This window comes from Polypterus senegalus, chromosome 8, assembly GCF_016835505.1.
Source record: "Polypterus senegalus isolate Bchr_013 chromosome 8, ASM1683550v1, whole genome shotgun sequence".
Classification (NCBI taxonomy): Eukaryota; Metazoa; Chordata; class Cladistia; order Polypteriformes; family Polypteridae; genus Polypterus; species Polypterus senegalus.
The window spans coordinates 189,096,933-189,120,077 of NC_053161.1; the positions used below are offsets into that span (position 1 = coordinate 189,096,933).

At 39.0% G+C, this 23,145-nt stretch overlaps 1 protein-coding gene across 1 annotated transcript in view; it reads right to left on the minus strand.

Annotated features, from left to right (window-relative positions):
- The window catches only part of LOC120534773 (NACHT, LRR and PYD domains-containing protein 3-like), a 51,877-nt gene that overhangs the window by 14,988 nt on the left and 13,744 nt on the right, over nt 1-23,145 (minus strand). The window contains 4 exon segments of the mRNA XM_039762353.1: nt 1,818-1,883; nt 2,768-2,942; nt 3,151-3,317; nt 12,564-12,730. Coding sequence (XP_039618287.1) covers nt 1,818-1,883; nt 2,768-2,942; nt 3,151-3,317; nt 12,564-12,648 — 493 coding nt within the window. The 5' untranslated portion in view covers nt 12,649-12,730.

The window sequence follows — 23,145 nt, forward strand, 5'->3', positions numbered from 1 at the left end:
AATATTAAAAAGACAAGTTTCAAGGGGGATTTCACAGTCATGGGAGACATTAATTGCTTTGTTAACTGGGCTAACCTTACAAAAAACAGAGCACTAGAACAAGAGTTTATAGACGTAACAAGTGACTGTTAATAACTCTGTATCTTAAATCATCTGAGCCACATGTGGTTTCTTTCTTCACCACACGACAAGGTCCTCCACTAGCCTCCTGTATGTCTACTCGTTTCTGTTAGTAATGCAGTCTGTGATGTAGAGAGTCATCTGAGAATTTCTGTATGTGGCAAGAGTAAACAGGAAGGGAGACAGAACAGTTCCCTGAAGTACTCCAGTATTACACACCACCACTTCTGACACACAGTCCCTCAGCCTCACAGACTGCTGTCTGTTGGTCAGGTAGTCTGTGATCCAAGAGACTGTGGGGGCATCAAGATGCAAAGTCTTGAGCTTTTTCCCCAATTAATGAGGCAAAATGGTGTTAAAGATACTGGATAAATCAAAGAATATTATGCTGACTGTGATGCCAGCTTTGTCCAAGTGGGAGTAGACTCTGTGGAGCATGAAGATCAGAGCATCCTCAATACCTACATGTGTCTGATAGGCAAACTCCAGAGGAACAAGATATTCTCTAACCAAAGGTTAGAGCAGTTTCAGGACCAGCCACTCAGAGATCTTCATGAAGTATGAGCAACTGAAGTCCTCAGGATCATTGGATCACAGCAGCACATGTGAAGAACAGGAGTGCCAGTGAAAAGTCAGCGTCGGTTTGGATGAGGAGATCATGTTCCAATAGTGAGGTGAAATTATAAGAGGAAGCAACAAAAGCAGATGACTAGAGAGGTGTAAAAGAATAAAAAGCACAGTCTGTATATGGGTACAGAACTGACTCAAACACAAGAAGCAAAGAGATGTGTTGAGCTTAACCTTATCAAAAATTGATCATGTTAACAGTGGTGTCTCTCAGGGGTCAGTGTTGGGGGTGATGCTCTTTTTAATATAAAAAAATGATCAGACACTTCACTTTGACAAAGATAACAAACTGGGTGTATTGGTAGATAATGCAGAACCAGAGGGATCTGGAGAGCATAGAGGTTTGGGCAGAAATGTGGCTGATGAGATTTAATGTAAATTAATGTTGTATGTGTTACATGTAGGAAGTAAACATTTTAGATTAAAATACACAATCAGAGGTCTGAAACTTGAAAGAATAAAGGCCTGGGACTTGTAGAGAAATGATCATTATTACAGTGCACAGGAGACACGAATAAGGCTAGCAGGATGCCAGGTCATATAGCGCCCCCATGTGGAGTACAAGTCATGTTAGGTTATACTAAAGCTTTATGACACACCGGTGATGCCTAATCTGGAGTGTTGTTTGCAGTTTTGATCTTCAGGTACATAAAGTCTGTTATAGTAGTAAAGAAAGTCCAGAGAAGATCAACAAGACTGATTCAGAACTGAGAGGTCTGAACTTTGAGGACAGACTGAAGGAGTTGAACCTTTTCAGCTTAAACAGAGGCAGATGAAGATGTCATTAATTAAGTTTTTAACATTATAAAAGTAATTTATATGGTGGATGCACTTTATTATATTAGATGGATCACACAGATGTTAACATTTTTCTCCAGAAAGAGAACAACAGACACAAGGAAAAAGTGTGGACTATAGGACCTTTCAAAAATTGACAGTTATTTAGAAAAATATTAAATAAGAGTAGTGAGTTTTTTGAGATGAATGGCCTGATTTCATCAGAATTGTTCTAACTGAGGAGCAGAATCCTGGAGGAGCTGATGACCGGAGACACAAGACCAGAAGCTTACCTTTAATACTATCATCAATGGAAGTGGGCTGGAGACTGGCCTGAATGTTAATCAAGAGGTCTGGTCCTGGTGAAATAAGAGTCAGTTACAGCAGTAAAGAGGAAGATTAACAAAAGTATACAGAAGTACACAGTGAGGTATACAATCAGAAAAATATCAAAAACGAAGGTGCACTTTGTCTGGCAACAATGAAGAGTTAACATCTGAAAGTAAAGAACAAACCAGCAATGTGTGTCCATATTGGGAGTCTGAAATTAACTGTCCAGGAAAAAAGACCAAGAAAATGACACACCAGACAGTATAAGGAACAGCAGACACATTGTGTGTGTTTATCATGCTGAGGAGAGCAGGAAGCAAAGTGGAGACTAGGAAGTCTTTACTGAGGCCTCAGGAGAACAACAAGCTTCATGGGGATTTGAGGAGGAAACTTCTGAAAAAATAAACATGGATGAGCATGAGAGTGGGAATCTGGGGACATCTAAAACTAACATTTACATACACCAACATCAGGGGTGTCAGATAACAGCAGAATCTGTGACTTCCTGTTAAAGTAAAGAAAAACAAAGTATTATTACTGATCATCCTGATGGGCTGTAGTTGTAGGCTTATAAAGTGTAGAAGAGGTGACATGCTAGTCAAATGTGCTGTCATGATATGTGGCACATAGGTGACAGTAACACACCAGTTACTAAATAATTTGGTAGGACCACTGACCCCTTTACAGATTTTAATAGACACTAAAAAGAGAAATTGAGGGGAACTGGAGGAAGTTTGGCATTGATGGCCAAAAATCAGGTGTGTCGGTGTGAGGGATGGACCTGACAGTTGTGTGTCTGGTGGCCTACAGACAGTAAGGTTGTGTTTTGTATTCCTGTGTCTCTCACTTTGTTTCCTTTTGTGATTTCTAAACATTCATTGTTTTGATCTCTCTCAAGACTCCATTAACTCACCGCCTTCTGTCACCTCCTTCAGTATTCTTGTCAGGTTTGGGGATGGAAATCTCATATGTTCTTCAGCCAGTGCCTTCCACAGGCTCACCAGTACCACATTGTCCATCTTCATTATGTCACTGATGAAGGACTCCACACCTGCTCGCCCCTCACCTTTTTCTTTGGCTTTGAATCTCTGAAAGACAAGCAAGTGACCAGAGGGCTAGTTTAGAAAAGACCACTGGGAGAGCAGAGCTAGGGTAATGTGTTAGCTAGTATGGTCTGATGACCTCTCAATAACAGAAAGACCTGCTATGGAGGGTCAGGTAGTCTCAGATGATTCTCCTGAGCTCACCATTTCTGCTCAGTTCTCTGGCCTTGTACTGACAGGGAGACCTGCTTACCTTGGCCTCATCGTTGGTGAGGATGTTCTTGGTGGCCAGGTTCTGCAGGATACTCGTAATGTCGTAGTAAATCACATAGGCTAGGTAGGGCTTATAGAACTCGGTGATCTTGAGGAGATCCTCATGAGAGAAGGTTTGTATTACTTTAGGAAACTTGTGTGTTAAACCTGAAATGGAAAAAGAAAAGATGAAAAATCAGGGAGGCTCAGGGATGAGAATTCAGTCTGACATGACCACCTCTCTCAGTCCTAACTAGTGGCCTCATCTATTCACACTGTAAATATGAGAGAATAACATCAATGACAGGCCGGACTGGTCTCATAACACAGTGGAGCTGCTGTATATAAGAAAGGGCTGAGCAGACTCTGCTCCTTTAATATGAGTTGTGACATCCTTTACATGTTCTACAACTCCGTGATGGCCAGTGTGGTTTGCTTGGTTAGTACTATCACTTAAAGATAGGTCCACCACATCAACAAGATGACTAACAAGACACTCAATCACTAACCACAAAACTCAAGTTTAGAGGAGTGGATCTTTAACACACTGAATGAGCTCTGATCTCCAAGGCTCAAAGATCACAGCTGTCTTGGTCACTGTAGTGTGGTCAGCTTCCAGCTCCAAAAGAAATACTCATACCTGACTTTAAAGGAACAGCAGCCTGTGGTGATCAAACTGAATCAAAGGTCCTTTCCAGATTCAGTTTGGGGTTTCAAGCCTAAAACATGAATGTCCTTTTGGGTTCCTTTGTTGTTTGAAGGCATCTCCACAAACATGTCAGCTGATCCTTGAATTATGTCTTCATTTTTAGATGACTCAGATGACCACAATGATGGTAGAGTCGCAGTTTTGCCTTCATTTTACTGTTCAGGTGGTGGTAGTGCAGTTGGATTTTTGCTCCTCTTTTTATTCTGATAAATTATCAGGCCTTGTGTGCCACAGAAAGCCAAGTCAAATGGGACAATGCCAACTTGTCCTACAGTGGAGTGAAGCTACTGGCGCACATCACAACCAACTTTTGCTCCAGCAGTAAATGTTTTTTTTTTTCCAACTTTAACACCCAAAGACTTTCATCAGTATATGTGTGTGCGTAATGTTTTTGTGACGTCTATAATTGTGTTTTACTTGTGAACTCGTTACAGCGCTCTGAGCCTGCACTTGGTGAAGAGCGACAGACAAAATAAACTGAACTGAACTGAAATAGTCACAGGATCTGCCTGTCAGTTTATATTTGATTACTGAGGTGCTGCTGGTCGGCTGCTTCCACGTTTGAAAAGTGTGGTGAGTGGCAATTCAATGTCATGTGATGTTGATGAATCCAATCAGCTTTGCCTCTTATTTTTCAAGTCATCTCTCAGCCAATCAAAATGCACACACAGCAGTGGTGAAAATTATACACAATTGGCAGAGATGACTTTTGAGGTAATTTTCATAAGAAGTTTGGACTTCTTGAAGAACAAGCCCCCCGTTCTTTAGACAATTGGCTGCAGTGCCTCTTTGAGTATGTTAGCTGATTTTTAAAGTTATCTTGTTGTTCTCTGAACAGTTGGCTTAATGAATCCTGCATATGAGAAACTGATGGGTGATAACAAGCCTGCCACTCACCTTTTAGCGGTACAACTTTACTCAGCTACATATTAATATTCGGAATAAACTAAAGAGCATTTAAAGGTGAAGGTGTTCAGGAGTCAAATGGGCGCTTTGTCTCTCTCTCTCTCGTGTTTTCAGATTCATTGTGACTCATAGAAGGAAAACCAACCAACTGCTGGGCCTGGAAACGTGCGCAAGCCATTTCTTAAGCAGAATTTGGGATTTATAAAGCACAAACTTGATGAGGAAGTTGCGTTAAAGTTAGAGAAGCATGTGACCATCGGTAAATCACACTCAAACTATTGTGGTGTTGGCATTTTAGGTATTCTAACCAGCTGGATAATGAAGTGAACCGAAATTCATTTTTCATTGCACCTTTGCAGAGTAAATCACACTGTGATGTTAGTCAATTCTTCCATTTGTCCGTTTTCTAAGCCGACTCTCCTAAACCCATAACTGAACTGGGATCAAGCCATTCATCTTTGATGGTCTCTGTAATGTCAGCTCCAGGATGTCTACCGATTCAAATTCCGTAAATGCCAATAAGGACTCTGATCTGTTGGGCCCTTGAGCAAGGCCCTTAACCTTCAATTGCTGAGCGCTTTGAGTAGTGAGAAAAGCGCTATATAAATGCAAAGAATTATTATTAAATCAGCTAGTAAGTCAATCATCTTCACACAAAAATGACACATCTACCATTATAAATATCTAAATAGCAGACAATCTTATATTTTTAAGTCTGTTTTTCTATGTGTTTTAATTGTAGTAAAATGAACCCTTTCTTATTTTAAGAAGTTAGAAGACTAAGATCTGTTGTAAAATACACACTCACATTACTGGCCTTAACTCCCATTCTGTGCTTGTCTCATCTTTCCATCTTGGTGCTTGTTTCAGTATGCATAGCATAACATTCAGATGCAACTTAGGTAACTGATTTATCAGGGTGTTCATTGTGTCAGCCAATATGAATGCAATGAAAAGTCAAGCAAAATGACCCCTTTAATTGGCTAACTGAACAGATTACAATAAGCAAGCTTTTGAGGCAACTCAGGGCCCTTCAGGCAGTTTGTAATCAACTGATTTGATTTGACTGATAATTAACTGTAATTAACTAATTTGAAAGTTGGAGCGCTTTCTGTTATTGCTTCATGAAAGAGACAGATATCACATTTTTATTTTTTAACAAGTTATATATGTGATGTGTGACAAAGGTTTGCTCAGATCGCCATGCCGTTCTTTGTACAGGGAGGCATAAGAATCAGGCACATGTGTACCGCCATTTAAATGATTTAAAAACTACAAGTTGAGACCAATAAGTCTGCTGTGTGGTTTGTTTAGATTTTCTTAAAAATGTTTTTATATATATATATATATATATATATATATATAAACTGCTCAAAAATTAAAGGAACACTTTGAAAACACATCAGATCTCAATGGGAAAAAGAAATCCTCCTGGATATCTATACTGATATAGACTGGGTAATGTGTTAGGAACGAAAGGATGCCACATCGTTTGATGGAAATGAAAATGATCAACCTACAGAGCCCTGAATTCAAAGACGCCCCAAAAATCAGAGTGAAAAAATTATGTGGCAGGCTAGTCCATTTTGCCAAAATTTAATTACAGCAACTCCAAATTGTACGCAGCACTTTGTATGGCCTCTGTGTTCTTGTATACATGCCTGACAACATCGGTGCATGCTTCTAATGAGATGACAGATGGTGTTGTGGGGATCTCCTCCCAGATCTGGACCAGGGCATCACTGAGCTCCTGGACAGTCTGAGGTGCAACCTGGTGGCATTGGATGGACCAAAACATAATGTCCCAGAGGTGTTCTATTGGATTTAGGTCAGGAAAGTGTGGTGGCCAGTCAATTGTATCAATTCCTTCATCTTCCAGGAACTGCCTGCATACTCTCACCACATGAGGCCAGGAATTGTCGTGCACCAGGAGCCACTGTACCAGCATAGGGTCTGACAATGGGTCCAAGGATTTCATCCTGATACCTAATGGCAGCCAAGGTGCCTTTGTCAAGCCTGTAGCGGTCTGTGTGACCCTCCATGGATATGCCTCCCCAGAAAATCATTAACCCACCACCAAACTGCTCATGCTGAATGATGTTACAGGCAGCATAATGTTCTCCATGGCTTCACCAGACCCTTTCACTTCTGTCACGTGCTCAGGGTAAACCTGCTCTCATCTGTAAAAAGCACAGGGCACCAGTGGTGCATCTGCCAATTCTGGTATTCTATGGCGAATGCCAATCGAGCTGCATGCTGCTGGGCAGTGAGCTCAGGGCCCATTAGAGGACATGGGGCCCTTGGGTCACCCTCATGAAGTCTTTCTGGTTGTTTGGTCAGAGACATTCACACCAGTGGCCTGCTGGAGGTCATTTTGTAGGGCTCTGGCAGTGCTCATCCTGTTCCTCCTTGCCCAAAGGAGCAGATACTGGTCCTGCTGATGGGTTATGGACCTTCAATGGCCCTCTCCAGCTCTCCTAGAGTAACTGCTTGTCTCCTAGAATCTCCTCCATGCCCTTGAGACTGTGCAGGGAGACACAGCAAACCTTTGGCAATGACACATATTGATGTGCCATCCTGGAGAAGTTGGACTACCTGTGCCACCTCTGTAGGGTCCAGGAATCGCCTCATGCTACCAGTAGTGACAATGACTGTAGCCAAATGCAAAACTAGTGAAGAAACAGTCAGAAAAGATGAGGAGGGAAAAATGTCAGTGGCCTCCACCTATTAAACCATTCCTGTTTTGGGGGTCATCTCATTGTTGCCCCTCTAGTGCATCTGTTGATAATTTCATTAACACCACAGCAGCTGAAACTGATTAACAACCCCCTCTGCTACTTAACTGACCAGATTAATATCCCATAAGTTTCATTGACTTTATGCTATACTCTGATTAAAAAGTGTTCCTTTAATTCTTTTGAGCAGTATATATATATATATATATATATATATATATATATATATATATATATATATACTAGCAAAATACCCGTGCTTCATGGCGAGAAGTAATGTGTTAAAGAAGTAATGAAAATTAAAGGAAACATTTTGAAAATAACGTAACATGATTGTCAATGTAATTGTTTGTCACTGTTATGAGTGTTGCTGTCATATATATATATATATATATATATATATATACATACATACATGCACACTCATCATATATACAGTATATATATCTATATCTAATTTCTATATATATATATATATATATATATATATATATATATATATACACACATTATATCTATATCTATATCTATATATATATATATAGCAAAATACCCGCACTTCACAGTGGCAAAGTACTGCCTTAAAAGTTTTATTAAGAAGAAAATTAAACCTTTTTAAACTGAGGGAAAATATGCCAATAATTATTTGTTAAGGATTTCTTTGTATACCACATTGTGAGTTCGGCCCTCCGGTTGTAATCTGACCAAGCTGTGCGCTGAGCTTACTCTTGAGCATGAAACGTACAGTTGGCCATGTGAACAGCAATCTTGTTTCAAATCTCACAGCTTGGATTGCTGCTGTCATAATCGGTTTGAGTTTCATGGTTTGTTTCAATTACGACAGTATTTGTAGGACTTGTTGTGTTGAAGTGACATTCAGCATCTGTCAAGCGTTGTAAGTATACAACCAGTTTCATCGATAAAATCACATCCAGATTTTGAGAGTTTAAACATTCATAAACATCAAAGTGTCCACTACTGAAATCGTCACCTGTGAATCTAAGATGTTTAAGAGGCATTGGCGGTTGTCCAAAGGTGTAAAATATTTGGCCATTTCGGTACACTTGAAAGCGACAACCGAACAATTCAGCGGCAGCCATCAACTCACATGCAGAACCATAGGTGAAGGGCTTAAGCATTTCACTCTTCTAGTGCTCCTGTGTAGTATAATTATCTGCTGTACCGTCATCAGTCCACACCTTGAGCCTGTCCCAGTCATTCAATACATAAGACACAATGTTCCTCCGGATATCAAGAGTGAGCCTGATATGGCCGTGCAATATGTAACAAAGAGAATGGAAAAGATAGGTGCCATCTCCGGGCATGGAAACCATTCAGTAAGTGACAGTTCTTTGATCGATGGTGATCACCTCGATAGACATGTTAATGTGGGTACAGTTGGAATGATAAAGGAAATGAGTACCTGAACAATGTAAAGTAAGTCTAAAATACCTACACAATAACTATAATCGTAATAAATGAACAATAAAACAGCGGAGAAGCCGTGGATTAAATAAAAAGGTTGTAGTTATCAGCAGGGAGACGTGAATCCTGTGGCAAAGCAAGGAAGGAAATGAAGAGACTGGAGTGACAGACGGCCTTATATAGGCAGGCAGCCAACAACGTGGGAGGCGTTGAGATGGGGGACCCAACGCCGCCTCACACGGTGACTGAGCTGCAGGCTATGGACGTATATATGTATGTAAGTAGGATTCAGTTAGCGTTGGGAACCCACGTACCAAATTTCTTGAAGATGGGCCAATAAGTAACAAAGACTGTTGAAAAGTTCAATATGGTGGCTGACAGTGGTGTCATACCACCGAAATAAGTACGTACATTGGTTTCGGTTAGCGCAGGGAAGCCGCCTACCAAATTTTGTGAAGATGGGGCCATAAATAAGAAAGTTCAACATGGCGGACATTGTTGACCGTTATGACTATTACGCGTAGAATTTCTAAATTAAACCTGCTTAACTTTTGTAAGTAAGCTGTAAAAAAATGAGCCTTCCAAATTTCAGCCTTCTACCTACAAGGGAAGTTGGAGAATTAGTGACGTTGGAAAGTTCAATATGGCAGCCGACAGTGGCGTCATACCACCGAAATAAGTATGTACATTGGTTTCGGTTAGTGCAGGAAAGCCGCCTACCAAATTTCATGAAGATGGGGCCATGAATAAGAAAGTTCAACATGGTGGACGTTGTTGACCGTTATGACCGTTATGCGTAGAATTTCGAAATGAAACCTGCTTAACTTTTGTAAGTAAGCCGTAAGGAATGAGCCTTCTAAATTTCAGCCTTCCACCTACACGGGAAGTTGGAGAATTAGTGACGTTGGAAAGTTCAATATGGCGGCTGACAGTGGCGTCATACCACCGAAATAAGTATGTACATCAGTTTCGTTTAGCGCAGGGAAGCCACCTACCAAATTTCGTGAAGATGAGGTCAGCCTTCTACTTACACGGAAAGTTGGAAAATTAGTGACGTTAGAAAGTTCAATATGGCAGCCGACAGTGGCGTCATACCATCGAAATAAGTACATACATCAGTTTCGGTTAGCGCAGGGAAGCCACCTACCAAATTTTGTGAAGATGGGGCCATAAATAAGAAAGTTCAACATGGCGGACGTTATCGACCGTTATAAACCGTTATGCGTAGAATTTCAAAATAAAACGTGCTTAACTTTTGTAAGTAAGCTGTAAGGAATAAGCCTGCCAAATTTCAGCCTTCCACCTACACGGGAAGTTGGAGAATTAGTGATGAGTCAGTGAGTGAGTGAGTGAGTCAGTCAGTCAGTCAGTCAGTCAGTGAGGGCTTTGCCTTTTATTAGTATAGATATATTTATATATATATATATATATATATATATATATATATATATATATATATATATATCTTATAAATAAACGTCTACTCGTGGAAGTGTGGGCGTCTGTCTGGCCCAGAAGCTCCAGCAAAGTGAAACCTCCGAAGAAAGAGTCACTCGCTTAGCTGCTAATACAGGAGCGAGGCGAGCACATCGGCAAACAGTGTCCCTTTTACTGTTCCTTCTGCCGCTAATACATAAGCAAGGCGAGCACGCTGACAGAAGGAAACCTCCGAAGAAACTTTCAATTACCTGACATATCGACATTTCAATTTTTTTTCTTATGATTTCAAAAATTTCTAGGACCACGTGCAAAAAGAAAACACGTCTTAACAGATCGGAGTCCACAAATGAACTAACATTGGGGAGGCTGTTCTATTTCTGTGAAGTGCACATGAAGAACTGGGAATTCATGGACTGGAAATGAGATCATGAGGAAGGAGGGTTCTGGGAGGCGCAAGTGATGTCACCTGTAGGCAGGACTTGTAGCCCTGAAGTGACCATACTAGGAGGGTTCTTTGGTTGGTCTGCAGAGGGACAAAGGGAGAAAGCATTAAATGGCAGTGCCATCCCCTGATTTGGCTGAGAAACAACATTATTTAAGAGTGAAACCGTTTCCCATGTGCACATGTGTGACTATAAAGCCTGGGGCACCAAGACAACGACTGGTTAAGAATAAAATGCAGCGACAAACTGTGTGAGCGCCCCATTGATAGTGAATGCAGTAAAGTGCAATGACACTGTTATCGGTATCCCCCTCAAGGGGGCCCCCCTCGCTGACAGCAGCCAGCCAACCACGCGATCTCTGCTGCCGGCAAAATACAAAACTTCCTCGGCAGTCATGAAGCGGAATTATGCTTCAGGAAGCCAAAAAAGAAAGAAGAGAAAGGAAGAGGAGGATAAGAAAAAACAAGACAGTGGTAAGTGATAAATTACACACATAAAATAGCTCTACTTGTCTTGTACAAATGGTGCAATTTTGCAGCAGGTAGGCTAGCAGAAATATGTTTATGTATCATACATAAATGACATGACATTGCTATAGCTTTGTAATAGGTTTTGATGAAAGTGGCATAGCATGCTATACTAACTATTCCACTGTGATAATCTATTTAGGAAAACCACACAATAAATTCTGTGCATCAAACATTAGCTTGGGATGTTTTTAAGCATTGGTAGTCGACTCACAGCACTACTAATAATTAGTAAACATTTAATTATAATTTCATTGTTTGTTAACAGTAAAAAGTTTATTTATATAGCACATTTCATACACAATGGCAATTCAAAGTGCTTTACATAGAAGAAATTAAAATAATAAAAGAAATAAGAATAATTAAAACAGTTTAGAAAAATAAAATAAAATACAGTACAGTCGGACAAACAGCTGCACAGTGCTCATTCAGTAAATGCATAGCTAAAGACTAAAGATTAATTAACTGTCATTTTACCTTCTATTAATGATTGTTTATTTGTACAGTGGTGTTTTTTGCAAATGTTCAATTGTTGAAAATGTTCAAATTTTATGCACTTTATATGCAACAGCAGTATTTGCACTGTAAACCTTTTTTATTTATATAAAGTGTGAGTGAATTTAAACTGTATGGCTATGCTGTGGTTCCTTTTGCGTGCATGCGTGCGTGCGGGGGGCCTCCATGTCCATTTTGCTTGGGGCCCCCAAATTCCTTCAAACGGCCCTGCCCCCGACTGTGGACCCTCTTTGACGGCGTCACACTGCGTTTGCACTGAGGCCTGCTTTTGTGAAGGACTGTGTTTTTAAGGGTCGCTCTCATTTGAAAGCTGTGGTGTTTAATGTGTGCCTTTTAAGGATCTCTGCAGAAGCACCAGGACCAGAAAAGTAAAAGAGTGATGATAAAAGATCACACTGATATGACATGAACTTACTGTTAACAGAATATACAGAACATTTAAACAATATTAAACTATGGAGTTGTAAAAGCACTGCTCAGTGGCAATCAGATGTGAAGTCACAAAGATTAAAACACAAACAGCAAGAAATCAACACAGTGAGTGATAGAAGTCAGCAGTCCACACACTCAACATTAACAAAGCAAATAATATGCCAAAAAATAATAATAACACACACAAGGAATTTGGTTTTGTGCATAAAGTGTGTGTCTTTCAAACTGTTCTGGGATGAAGATTTTGAAATTCAAGGAGAAAGTCACCAAGTTTTTCTCACCAGACAGAGCAGCAATGTCTTCATCTGATCTTCTTTTCCTGGAGATCATTGACACAAACTTCTCACACAAGCCGTCTTCACTCATCTTTAGATTTTGTGGTTTAAATGACCGTTTGTGTCTTCTAAAGGCTCCTTTCAAGTTCAAATGATCTCTCAGCAGGCTAGGACTGTGGAAACAAAACAGAGAGGACAATAAAATTAAAATAACAACAAGAGCTGAGTAGTTAGACGGCAGACTTAGGTGTGTCACTCATTTGAACACTTAAAGGACATGATCTCCATGTGAAGGTCCACAAACATCTGAGCTTTTAGAAACTTAATAAGAGACACAGGAGCTGAACTGCAGTTGTGAACCTTGAGAGAGAAAACAATAAAACATTTTTGCGACATGTCAACTCAATGACCGTGTCCTCTCTTATCAGTCTGGAGCCCCTTAAGGTTCTCCAGTGGATGTGGGAGCCTGTAGGTGAAGTCACAGGAGGTTCTCCTCACGTTATATGACAGTCTTAACACCTTTGGTGGAAACCGAGCTGCTGCAACTACACAGAGAAGCTTCACTTTCATTCTCAATCACAATAAATGGTGAAGTAACAACCTCTGTTAGAATCTGCATTATAAAATCAGATAGATTACTTTGTCATTAATTGATATTTTATCATCTTATTAATAATTTCACTTCATAAACAGAAATATAGTTTCATTTTTAACTTCTGCCAAAATATCTCTTCCTTGAGACATTCATAGATGTTCAATACAATGTGCTGTGAAGACTCAGCTGTTGTTCATCTTTTGGCAATAAGGTACTCCAATATTTTCCCTTTGACATCTAGCAGTGAGATTTCTCTGAAGTGGTCAATCCTGCCAAATTCAGTTCTTTAGGAACAAAGTATCACTCTGGAAGAAAAAGTAGGAACATCAGACTTGAACACTAGCAGAGTGCCTACAACACTTTAGATATCCTACTCAGAGCCTGCGGACAGTTTTTGTACGTCTTATACATGGTGCCCGATAGTCCTGGTGCAGATCCTGCTTGAGCTTTTTCCACTACTGCCCTTTACTTCTTTATTGGTGAAATCTGCTGTGCTGTAAGGGATGTGTGGTTTAAAATTGGTAATCGAAGAGGGCATTCCATGCTGGGTTCCCCATGTGCTGCTGCTACCTTGTCATCTACTTCTTCCTCACAGCTCACCAGTTTCCCACTTCTTGGCTTTTCCAGGAGTATGTCTATGAACTGAAAGAGGTTCTTGTAAAATTCTTTCCTCTGTCGCTACTCCTCTCTCTGTTTTTTCTAGATCATTTCTGTGTCACGCAAGCTCCAAACGTCCTCCTCCTCTGCCCTACCTTAGAGCTTCGCTGGCTCAGAGCTTTATTTTCTTCATCATCAGCTTTTTGACACTTTTTCTTGAGTGTCCTTAGCTTATGAAGCCTTTCACTGTCTCTTCCTGGGACCTGCTGATAGCCCGATTGTCTTACCTTCCTTCAAGCCAAAGGCATCACCACATGCCTGACACACAACCTCTACTATGGCATTACTTTTCTTGGTGTCATCTCCTTCTAGGCTGCTATCTAGTATAATATGTACATCTTCATCCAATTTTGCCCATTTACGATCTGCTGCTGGTGGTAAATTCGGCCATGGCTTCCTCTCGATATCCTCTATGACTTCATATTCAGTTTCTCTTCTTGTGCTCTGAGCAGATTCAGCAAAGAGGTCCGGGGCTTTGTGGTTTGCCTCGTGGCCTTGATCCTCCATTGACTTACAAGCCTTACTAACAGTTGGCTTTCTGAGGGATAGTAAGTGCTTTTCATGGTTGAATTTGCTCATTGCTCTTGGACTTACTGTACCTTGGTGAATCTTTTCACCTCATTTATTCTTGAAGACTCTTGCCACATCCAAACTTGTATTCTTGTATCTTGTAAGGAACCTCAGGCATAGGTGGCAATGAAGGTTTGAGTGGTAAGTCCATTTTATCATTCTTTGCCACAGGTGCATCTGACTTGGATAAGTGGGAGAATGACATTTCGTCTCATCTGTTGGCAGATAATTACAAGGACCAATATGTTTTTGAACTTCTCCAGGTTGTGATGGACCTTGTCCCCTTTTTGGAAATGAGGGCTATGCACTCCACGTCTAGCATCAGTGTAGGTTTTTGTTTTCCCTTGAAGGAAGATCGTCAGCCTTGCTATAAAGAGGAAGAGGAAAGACATTGAGATGTATTTGTAATTTTCTATGATGAAGGGGAAAACATGTGGTGTAATAGCATGTGGTGTTGAATGGTATATTAGAAGATATTCTGAGAGAGTGCAGGTCTCCAGGGTTTTGATTGTAAGATAACAGACTGAATGAAGCCTTTGAGATCACATTGCAAACTTCCAATGCTCTGTATGCAGTCAGATGGTATACAGAGATGTGTATGTGATGAATATTATATCACTTGTGTTCAGAAATACTGCAGAGTCTTCAGATGTAAATTGACAGGTGTTGTCTGACACAAGGGTGTGCAGATTTCTGAATCTGGTAAGACTGAGATAAGGAAATGTATGACATTTTGAGTGGAAATAGAAACAGTGAAGGTAACTTCTGGCCACTTGCAATGATAATCAGTCAGGGTTAGTGTATAACAATAATTCCAGACAGCTGTTTCAAATAGACCGCCACATCTCTTACCAGTTTCTCCCAGGGTTCAGATGGAAATGGCACAGGTGTAGAAAAGGGAATTGGCTGTCTGATGAGAAGATCGGCACAGTTGACAGTTTTTGACATGAACTTCAACCATGCCATCTATACCTGGCCACCAATAGAGATGACACACACGCACTGTCTACTTTACACATATCTTTGGTGACATAGACAAGTGAATGCAACCAACATGTGACTCTGAGAGAAAGGAGCAATGAGGCGAGCACCACAGAACACATAACCATCTTGTACACTGAGTTAATCTCGTAATCAGAAATACTGTATAGACACGTAACTGTATCAACAGCATTAAGAGAAGATGGCTAATCATTGGTAACGTGAGCTTGCAAGGCAGATAGTTCACTGCAAAATGGAGAGGCAGAAGCAAACTCACCCAGTGACAGGACAGTTATAGCAAGAGACAAAATCACCACAAAGTCAGCTATTTTTTTTTGGGAATTTTATTGATTTTAAAAACAAATATCATTTCATACAAATTATTCAGGTTTTACAATTGGTTCCAGACAATCAAACTCCAGCTTTGAGAAAGAGAGCTAGGCCTGCAGAGTAAAACTTTAAGCTAATAAAAATAAGGAAATAGATAAATTAATAAATGAGTAAAAATAAATAGGGAAAAAAGGAAAAAAAAGGGGGAAGAATCTGCTTCCTCAATTTAAAAGCTTATTTTAAAATGTTATTGATTAGATCCTGCCAGTTTTTAGAAAAGTTTTGTACAGATCTTCTAAGTGTAAATTTGATTTTTTTTCCAGCTTCAAATAGTATATAACATCAGTTACCAACTGACTTAGAATAGGAAAGTTAGGATTCTTCCAGTTGAGCAAGATACTGTAAGTCTATGTGCCAATAGTGAAGTACAGGCAATTACAGTTTGTTTGTCCTCCTCCATTTTAAGACCCTCGGTGAGCCCACCAGACACAGCTGTTAGTGGATTAGGAGGGATTGTGACACCAAGGCTGTCTGAAAGGCATTTCAAGATTTTGGTCCAAAATTATGTTAATTTGGTACAGGCCCAAAAGATGTGACCCAGTGAGGCTGGAACTTGATTGTAACATTCACAGGTTGGATCTTGCACTGGAAACATTTTGGACAATTTAAACAAGACAGATGTGCTCAATATATAATTTTAAGTTTAATAATTGTATGCCTTGCACATATGGAGCTCGAGTGAATTCTCTGCATTGCTACCTTCCACTCCTTTTCTGAGATGTTGAGTGAGAGATCCTTTTTCCACTGTCCTATTTGATCTTTGAAAGGGAGTAAGACTCTAAAAGGTTTTTATATATTACAGAAATGCTGTTTGGGTCCTCAAGACTGATCAATATTTTTTTCCGGCATAGTTGTGAGTTGAAGAAAATTGGACAGATTTAGTTTAACAAAGTTTCTGATTTGAAGGTAGAGAAAGAAATGTGTTGCTGGAAAGATAAATTTGGAGTGTGATTGTTTGTAGGCTGCAAAGACGTTGTCTATGTACAGATCTCTAAGGGATTTAATCCTGAATGTTTTTCAGACATTAAAAACTGCGTACGTTTGAGAGGGTGGAAAAGGTGGTTCTTGTGCAGAAATGCCACAGATAAAAGCTTCTTTATCTTAAAGTATGTCCTACATTGGTTTCATATTCTGAGTGAGAGAAGCACATTCAGGTTGTTAGTTGTTAGTATATTGGCGATAACTTGTACTTATTGGGGTACAAAGCAAGGAATATAAAGAAGTGCTGCAGGATTTTATTTCTATTGCAGACCAAGCCTGTGTATATTCATCTATTTGTGTCCATGTCCAGGATTTTATTGCTTATAAATTCGCCCAGTAATAAAACTGAAAGTTAGGTAGAGCCATGCCACCTTCTGTCTAAGGTTTTTGCAGGGTTGCACTTTGGATACATGGATGTTTAGAAGTCCAAATAAATGAGGTTATGGTTGAATCTAATTTCTTAAAAAAATATTTATTGATGTATATTGGAATGTTTTGAAATAAAAAGGAAGCTTAGGAAGGATATTCATCTTAACAATGTTAATCCTTCCAGTTAAAGTGAGATGAAGGGTTGACCATGTGTGCAAGTCTTGCTTAGTTTTTTCCATACAGACTGCAATATTTTGTTAATAAAGAGCTTCATGTTTACTTGTGATGTTTACCCCTCGGTATTTAAACTGATCTGTGATGATAAAAGGGAAGGTGTCCAATCTGATATTATGTGCTTGAGAATTCAATGGAAAGAGCACACTTTTATTCAAATTAATTTTGACACCAGAAATCTTTTGAAATTCTGTAAGTGCTGTTAAGACTGCAGGCACAGTATTTTGTGGGTCTGATATATACAGTACCATATCATCTGCATAGAGAGACATTTTCTGTTGAAGTCCTTCTCGGATAATCCCCTTTATCTCATAAGCATTTTGATAGTGAACTGCCAGTGGCTCAATGGCAATTGCAAAACACAGTGGTGACAAGGGGCATGCTTGTCTGATACCATGTTCTAGTTTGAAGTAGTGTGAATTAATGTTGTTAATACAAACAAAAGCATCTGGATTGTTATACAGTAGTTTGTTCCATGCACATATGTTTGTACCTAACTCAAATTTCTCCAATGTAGTGAAAAGCTAGTTCCATTCAACCATATCAAATGCTTTTTCTGCATCCAATGATAATAATATCTCTGGGGTGTTAGACTTTGCTGGTGAATATATTACATTAAACAGGTATCAACAATTGGAAGCAAAGTGTCTGCCTTTAATAAATCCAGTTTGGTCTTGTGATATTACTGAAGGAAGTACCTTTTCAATCCTTTTAGATAGGACTTTGGAGCGTATCTTAACATAATTATTCATATAATAACTATAAACACACTTAATCAATTGCTCCTTGTAGAACTGTTTGTTCTTATAAGTACAATTACCTCACTGTAAACTTGCACTACAGTTATAATATTGCACAACCTGAGCCACTTTATAAAGCGCGTATTTACATATGATGACAATATCATTTTAAGATGAAATGCAGAAAAATATGTTTATTATATTATACAGAAAAAACTTTAACTTCATTTAAATAATCTATATTCTTCGCTGGGACTGGTGTGAAGGATAGAATAATTAAACATGTACTGCGAATATTGTTCGATGTTCCTTAAACGTTTTGAAGAATCGGCGCTATAAGCTTACAGATGGCTTAACGTCTATTACAGAGCTAATTGCGTGATGATTGGTTACTTGGAGAAAGAAAAGCAAGGACTGCAGGGGCGGCCACGCAAATATATATCTATACTAATAAAAGGCAAAGCCCTCACTCACTCACTCACTGACTCACTGACTCACTGACTCACTGACTCACTCACTCACTAATTCTCCAACTTCCCGTGTGGGTGGAAGGCTGAAATTTGGCAGGTTCATTCCTTACAGCTTCCTTACAAAAGTTGGGCAGGTTTTATATCGAAATTCTACGCGTAATGGTCATAACTGGAAGCAGTTTTTCTCCATTTACTTTAAAGGAGATGAGCTTCAACGCCGTGAGGGCGGAGTTTCGTGTGACATCATTACGCCACCCACGTAATCACGCAGTACATAGAAAACCAGGAAGACCTCAAAAAAGCGCTGAAGAAAACATGCATTATATTATTGAGAAGGCAGCGAAACAATAAGACGTGAGCGAGTGACATATACAACCATATTCATGAGTTCTGCTACTTCGGAAACAAAGCACGATGTAAACCTACACTTTAAATTAAGTTCATAGACAGGCTGCGCTGGCGTTTGTAATTTAGTGCCTGCCCATATAAGGCCGTCCGTCAGCGGCAATCCAATAGCAAACTGCCACGGGTAAATATTCACGGGTGAAGGACTGTGCTTATGGAGAGGAAGATGAGATGGTCAGGGTGGTGTTTGACACAAACTCAGCGAAACTGCGAGAGAAAGTTTTAAGTGCCAGGACTAAGGTAACATTAAATATAGCTATGGACATATGGTATTTTGCTAGTGTATATATATATATATGTGTATATGTAGATATGTATATATAGATATGTAGATATTAAGATATGTATGTGTATATATATGTGTATATATATATATATATATGTATGTATGTATGTATGTGTGTGTGTGTGTGTGTGTGTGTGTGTGTGTGTGTGTGTGTATATATGACAGCAGCAATCCAAGCTTTGAGAAAACAGTAAAAAGGAGGCGTGTCAGACGTCGTTGTACATTTTCTGATGCAGCTACCAAAAACAACTTCGTGACGCTGCCGCCAAATACACAAAACAATTACTTTGACAATCATGTTACATTATTTTTAAAATGTTTCCTTTTCTTTTTCATAACTTCTTAAACACATGACATCGTTGCGAAGCGCGGGTGTTTTGCTATATATATATATCACAGCGACACTCATAACAGTGACAAAACAATTACATTGACAATCATGTTATGTTATTTTCAAAATGTTTCCTTTTCTTTCTCTTTCCTTCTTTAACACACTACTTCTCCGCTGCAAGTAGTATATATATATATATATATATATATATATATAGATAGATAGAGATATATATATACAGATAGATATGAGAACAACATATATATATATATATATATATAGATACTGTAGATATATATATATATATATATATATAGAGATAGATAGATATGAGAACAACACTCATATCAATGACAAAACAATTACATTAACAATCATGTTACGTTATTTTTAAAATTTTTCCTTTTCTTTTTCGTACCTTCTTTAACACACTACTTCTCCGCTGCGAAGCGCGGGTATTCTGCTAGTTGAATATAAAACAGAAAGAGAAAATAACGACACAGCCAAAAACGCAGCAGCAAATTTCGACAAAAGTTAAACGCTTGTGTCATGAGCACGAGGCAGCTATACAGTGTCCGCAATGGATGTGGCCATCCACCGTGCATAAGATACCTTACTGACATCGGCAGGTGAAGGAGACACCGATTCTTTCTCTGCTCAGGGCCGCCACAAGCCTAGAGCCGCCCATGAGTACTGCTGCAATAAATAATTTCATCGAAGGTCGCGCACAATTACTGTACCGTGAAACCCATGTTTAATAACGTGCTTTAACTCCTATCATCATGAAAATGATATCACGTATACATCTCAGTATTTTAGTTATTCAGAGAGCTGTAATATCACGAATGTAATGGATTCTGTGTACAGTTGGAGGAAGAGAGCCGGTTTAAGAAGCAAGTAGTGATTCACTTACATAGAGCACATAGAAGATCACATACAAAGCAAAGTATTTAACGTGCAACTTTAATTACGATATGATTTGAGAAACTGGTTAATTAAACGATTTTAAGATGACATTTATGATGTTCTACTTTAACGACAAAATAAACTACATGATTAAAGTGGAAATTTCGAGATTGAAGTTGACATTTCGTGCTTTTTTCCCCACTGTGTGCCTTTTTTTTCTCTGTACCCTAATAAGCTTTCATATGACACTCAGACGGTGGGCTACGACTCGCCTTTTCACGGCGACTTTGATATCTGAGCTTTCAAGTTTCTCCAACATGCTATGTCACTCGATCAGCTTCCTTTTGTTGCTAATACCACAGTTTAATTAAACAAATAGTATGTTTTTCCTTAGCCTCCACTTGGTATTCGCTGAAATTCTTGTATTTTTCCCCGTGCTTTTCCCATTGTCTTTTCACAGAAGGCTGAGCTTATGGGCAATTTATATTGATTTGCATATTGAAAGAGGCGTAATTCTGGGAGGAGTTGGGATGGGACAGAAGGCTCGTGCACGAGCATTACTTTTCACACTGACCGGGATTTATGTATCGGAAGGCTGTTGTTAATACCACCTTACTATCCTGAAGCTGTTACCCAAAATCCTTGTTGTGGGGCATCTAGCAAATTTAGTCTTGATACAAGCCTTAAATTAATTGATAACCAAAAAATAAGGTGTATAACTAGACCAAGGGATAAAACCAGACCCTTCACCAGGGGCATCTGTAATAGAAATTTACTTCAAATTAAAACAAAATATATATCACCAGTTCAGAAAGAATCATGCAGATTTAAATGCTGCTTATTAAACATTTGCTGTCTTGACAATAAAGCAGTTTTGGTAAATGATATTATATTAAGTACAAAATCTGATCTGTGTCTTCTCACTGAAACCTGGCTTAGTAAATGTGACACTGTTCCCCTAGCTGAGGCGTCACCAGATGGATACTCGTACCTTCATAAATCTAGAGATTCTGGTCGAGGAGGAGGCCTAGGAATAATTCATTGTAACAAAATGCAAATCATGTCTAAAAACATAGGCGACTTTACATCCTTTGAGGCATTTATTTTAAATAATAAAACAGATTCCAACACAATTATAGTGCTAGTCTACAGACCACCACGGCCATATTCATTGTTCGTGACTGAATTTAGCAACCTTCTATCTGATTCGGCTATAAATTATGATCACGTTGTACTGATGGGGGATTTTAATATACACATTGATGTGGAAACTGACACTTTTAGCAAATGTTTTAATTATTTGTTAAATTCAGTAGGATTTTGTCAGATTGTCAAAAGTCCAACTTATAATCATAATCACACATTAGATTTAATTATAACATAAAGTTGAAATTCAAAATTTAAATACTACTACATTAAATGAAGTTATTTCTGATCACTACTTAATTACATTTGATTTAGTTCTGCCCTTGCCAATGCACTCCCAGATTAAAACAAAGACAGTGCAACTGATAGATTGTAATTCTGCTTCAAAATTTGTAGATACTTTGAGTAAGTCGAGTGTAATTGTGGAAAACCATTTAGATCAGTTAACATCAAATGTAAACGTGGAAAACAATTTAGATCAGCTAACATCACATTATAATGTGACCTTGAGAGATACTCTGGACACAGTGTCGAAAACTGGAGCGCAGATGGAGAACAACAAAGCTACATGTCTTTCAAATTGCATGAACGGAGAGTGTTAATAAATATAAAAAAGCTGTCTTTAAAGCTCGCTCAGAATACTATTCTACAATAATAGATAGCAATAATAAAAATCCTTGGGTACTACTTAGAACAGTGGCTAAATTAACAAATGGGAATTCAGATCTACAGTGCAAAATACCAACAGATATTAGCAGTACAGACTTTATGAACTTCTTCAATGAGAAAATTAAAAATATAAGATCCCAGATCTCAGCATCACAGTACAAACCAAATACTAGCTTAGCAGACCCTGCCACACATTGCATTCAGCACTTTAGTAATTTTAATCCTGTAACTCACCAGGAAGTCTTAACTTTAATTTCTAAAATGAAGCCCACTACTTGTTCCCTAGATCCAGTGCCAACAAAACTAGTAAAAAGTGCAATGGATGTTCTTGCAGCCTATTCTAACCGTTATCAATAGTTCATTATTGCATGGCACAGTACCTGATGCACTAAAAGTGTCAGTCATTAAACCTTTACTTAAAAAGTCAGACCTAGACCCACACATACTAAATAATTATAGGCCTATTTCAAATTTACCATTTCTCTCTAAAATACTAGAAAAGTAGTGCCAGTCAGCTTCAGTCACACCTTACGCATTACAATTTATTTGAGAAATTCCAGTCTGGTTTCGACTGGTCATAGTACAGAAACGCACTAACACGGGTTGTAAATGACATTCTGATATCCTCTGATGAAGGAAACTCCACTGTAATTATGTTGTTGGACTTAAGTGCAGCATTTGACACCATTGACCATTCTATTTTACTGCACAGGCTAGAAAATGATGTTGGGCTTACAGGCCCCTGCTCGCTTGGTTTAGGTCTTATTTATCAAATCGATTCCAATATGTACAGAAATGTGCTGACAGTACTCCATCATTATACACAGAAGTTCAATATGGTGTCCCAGGGCTCAGTAC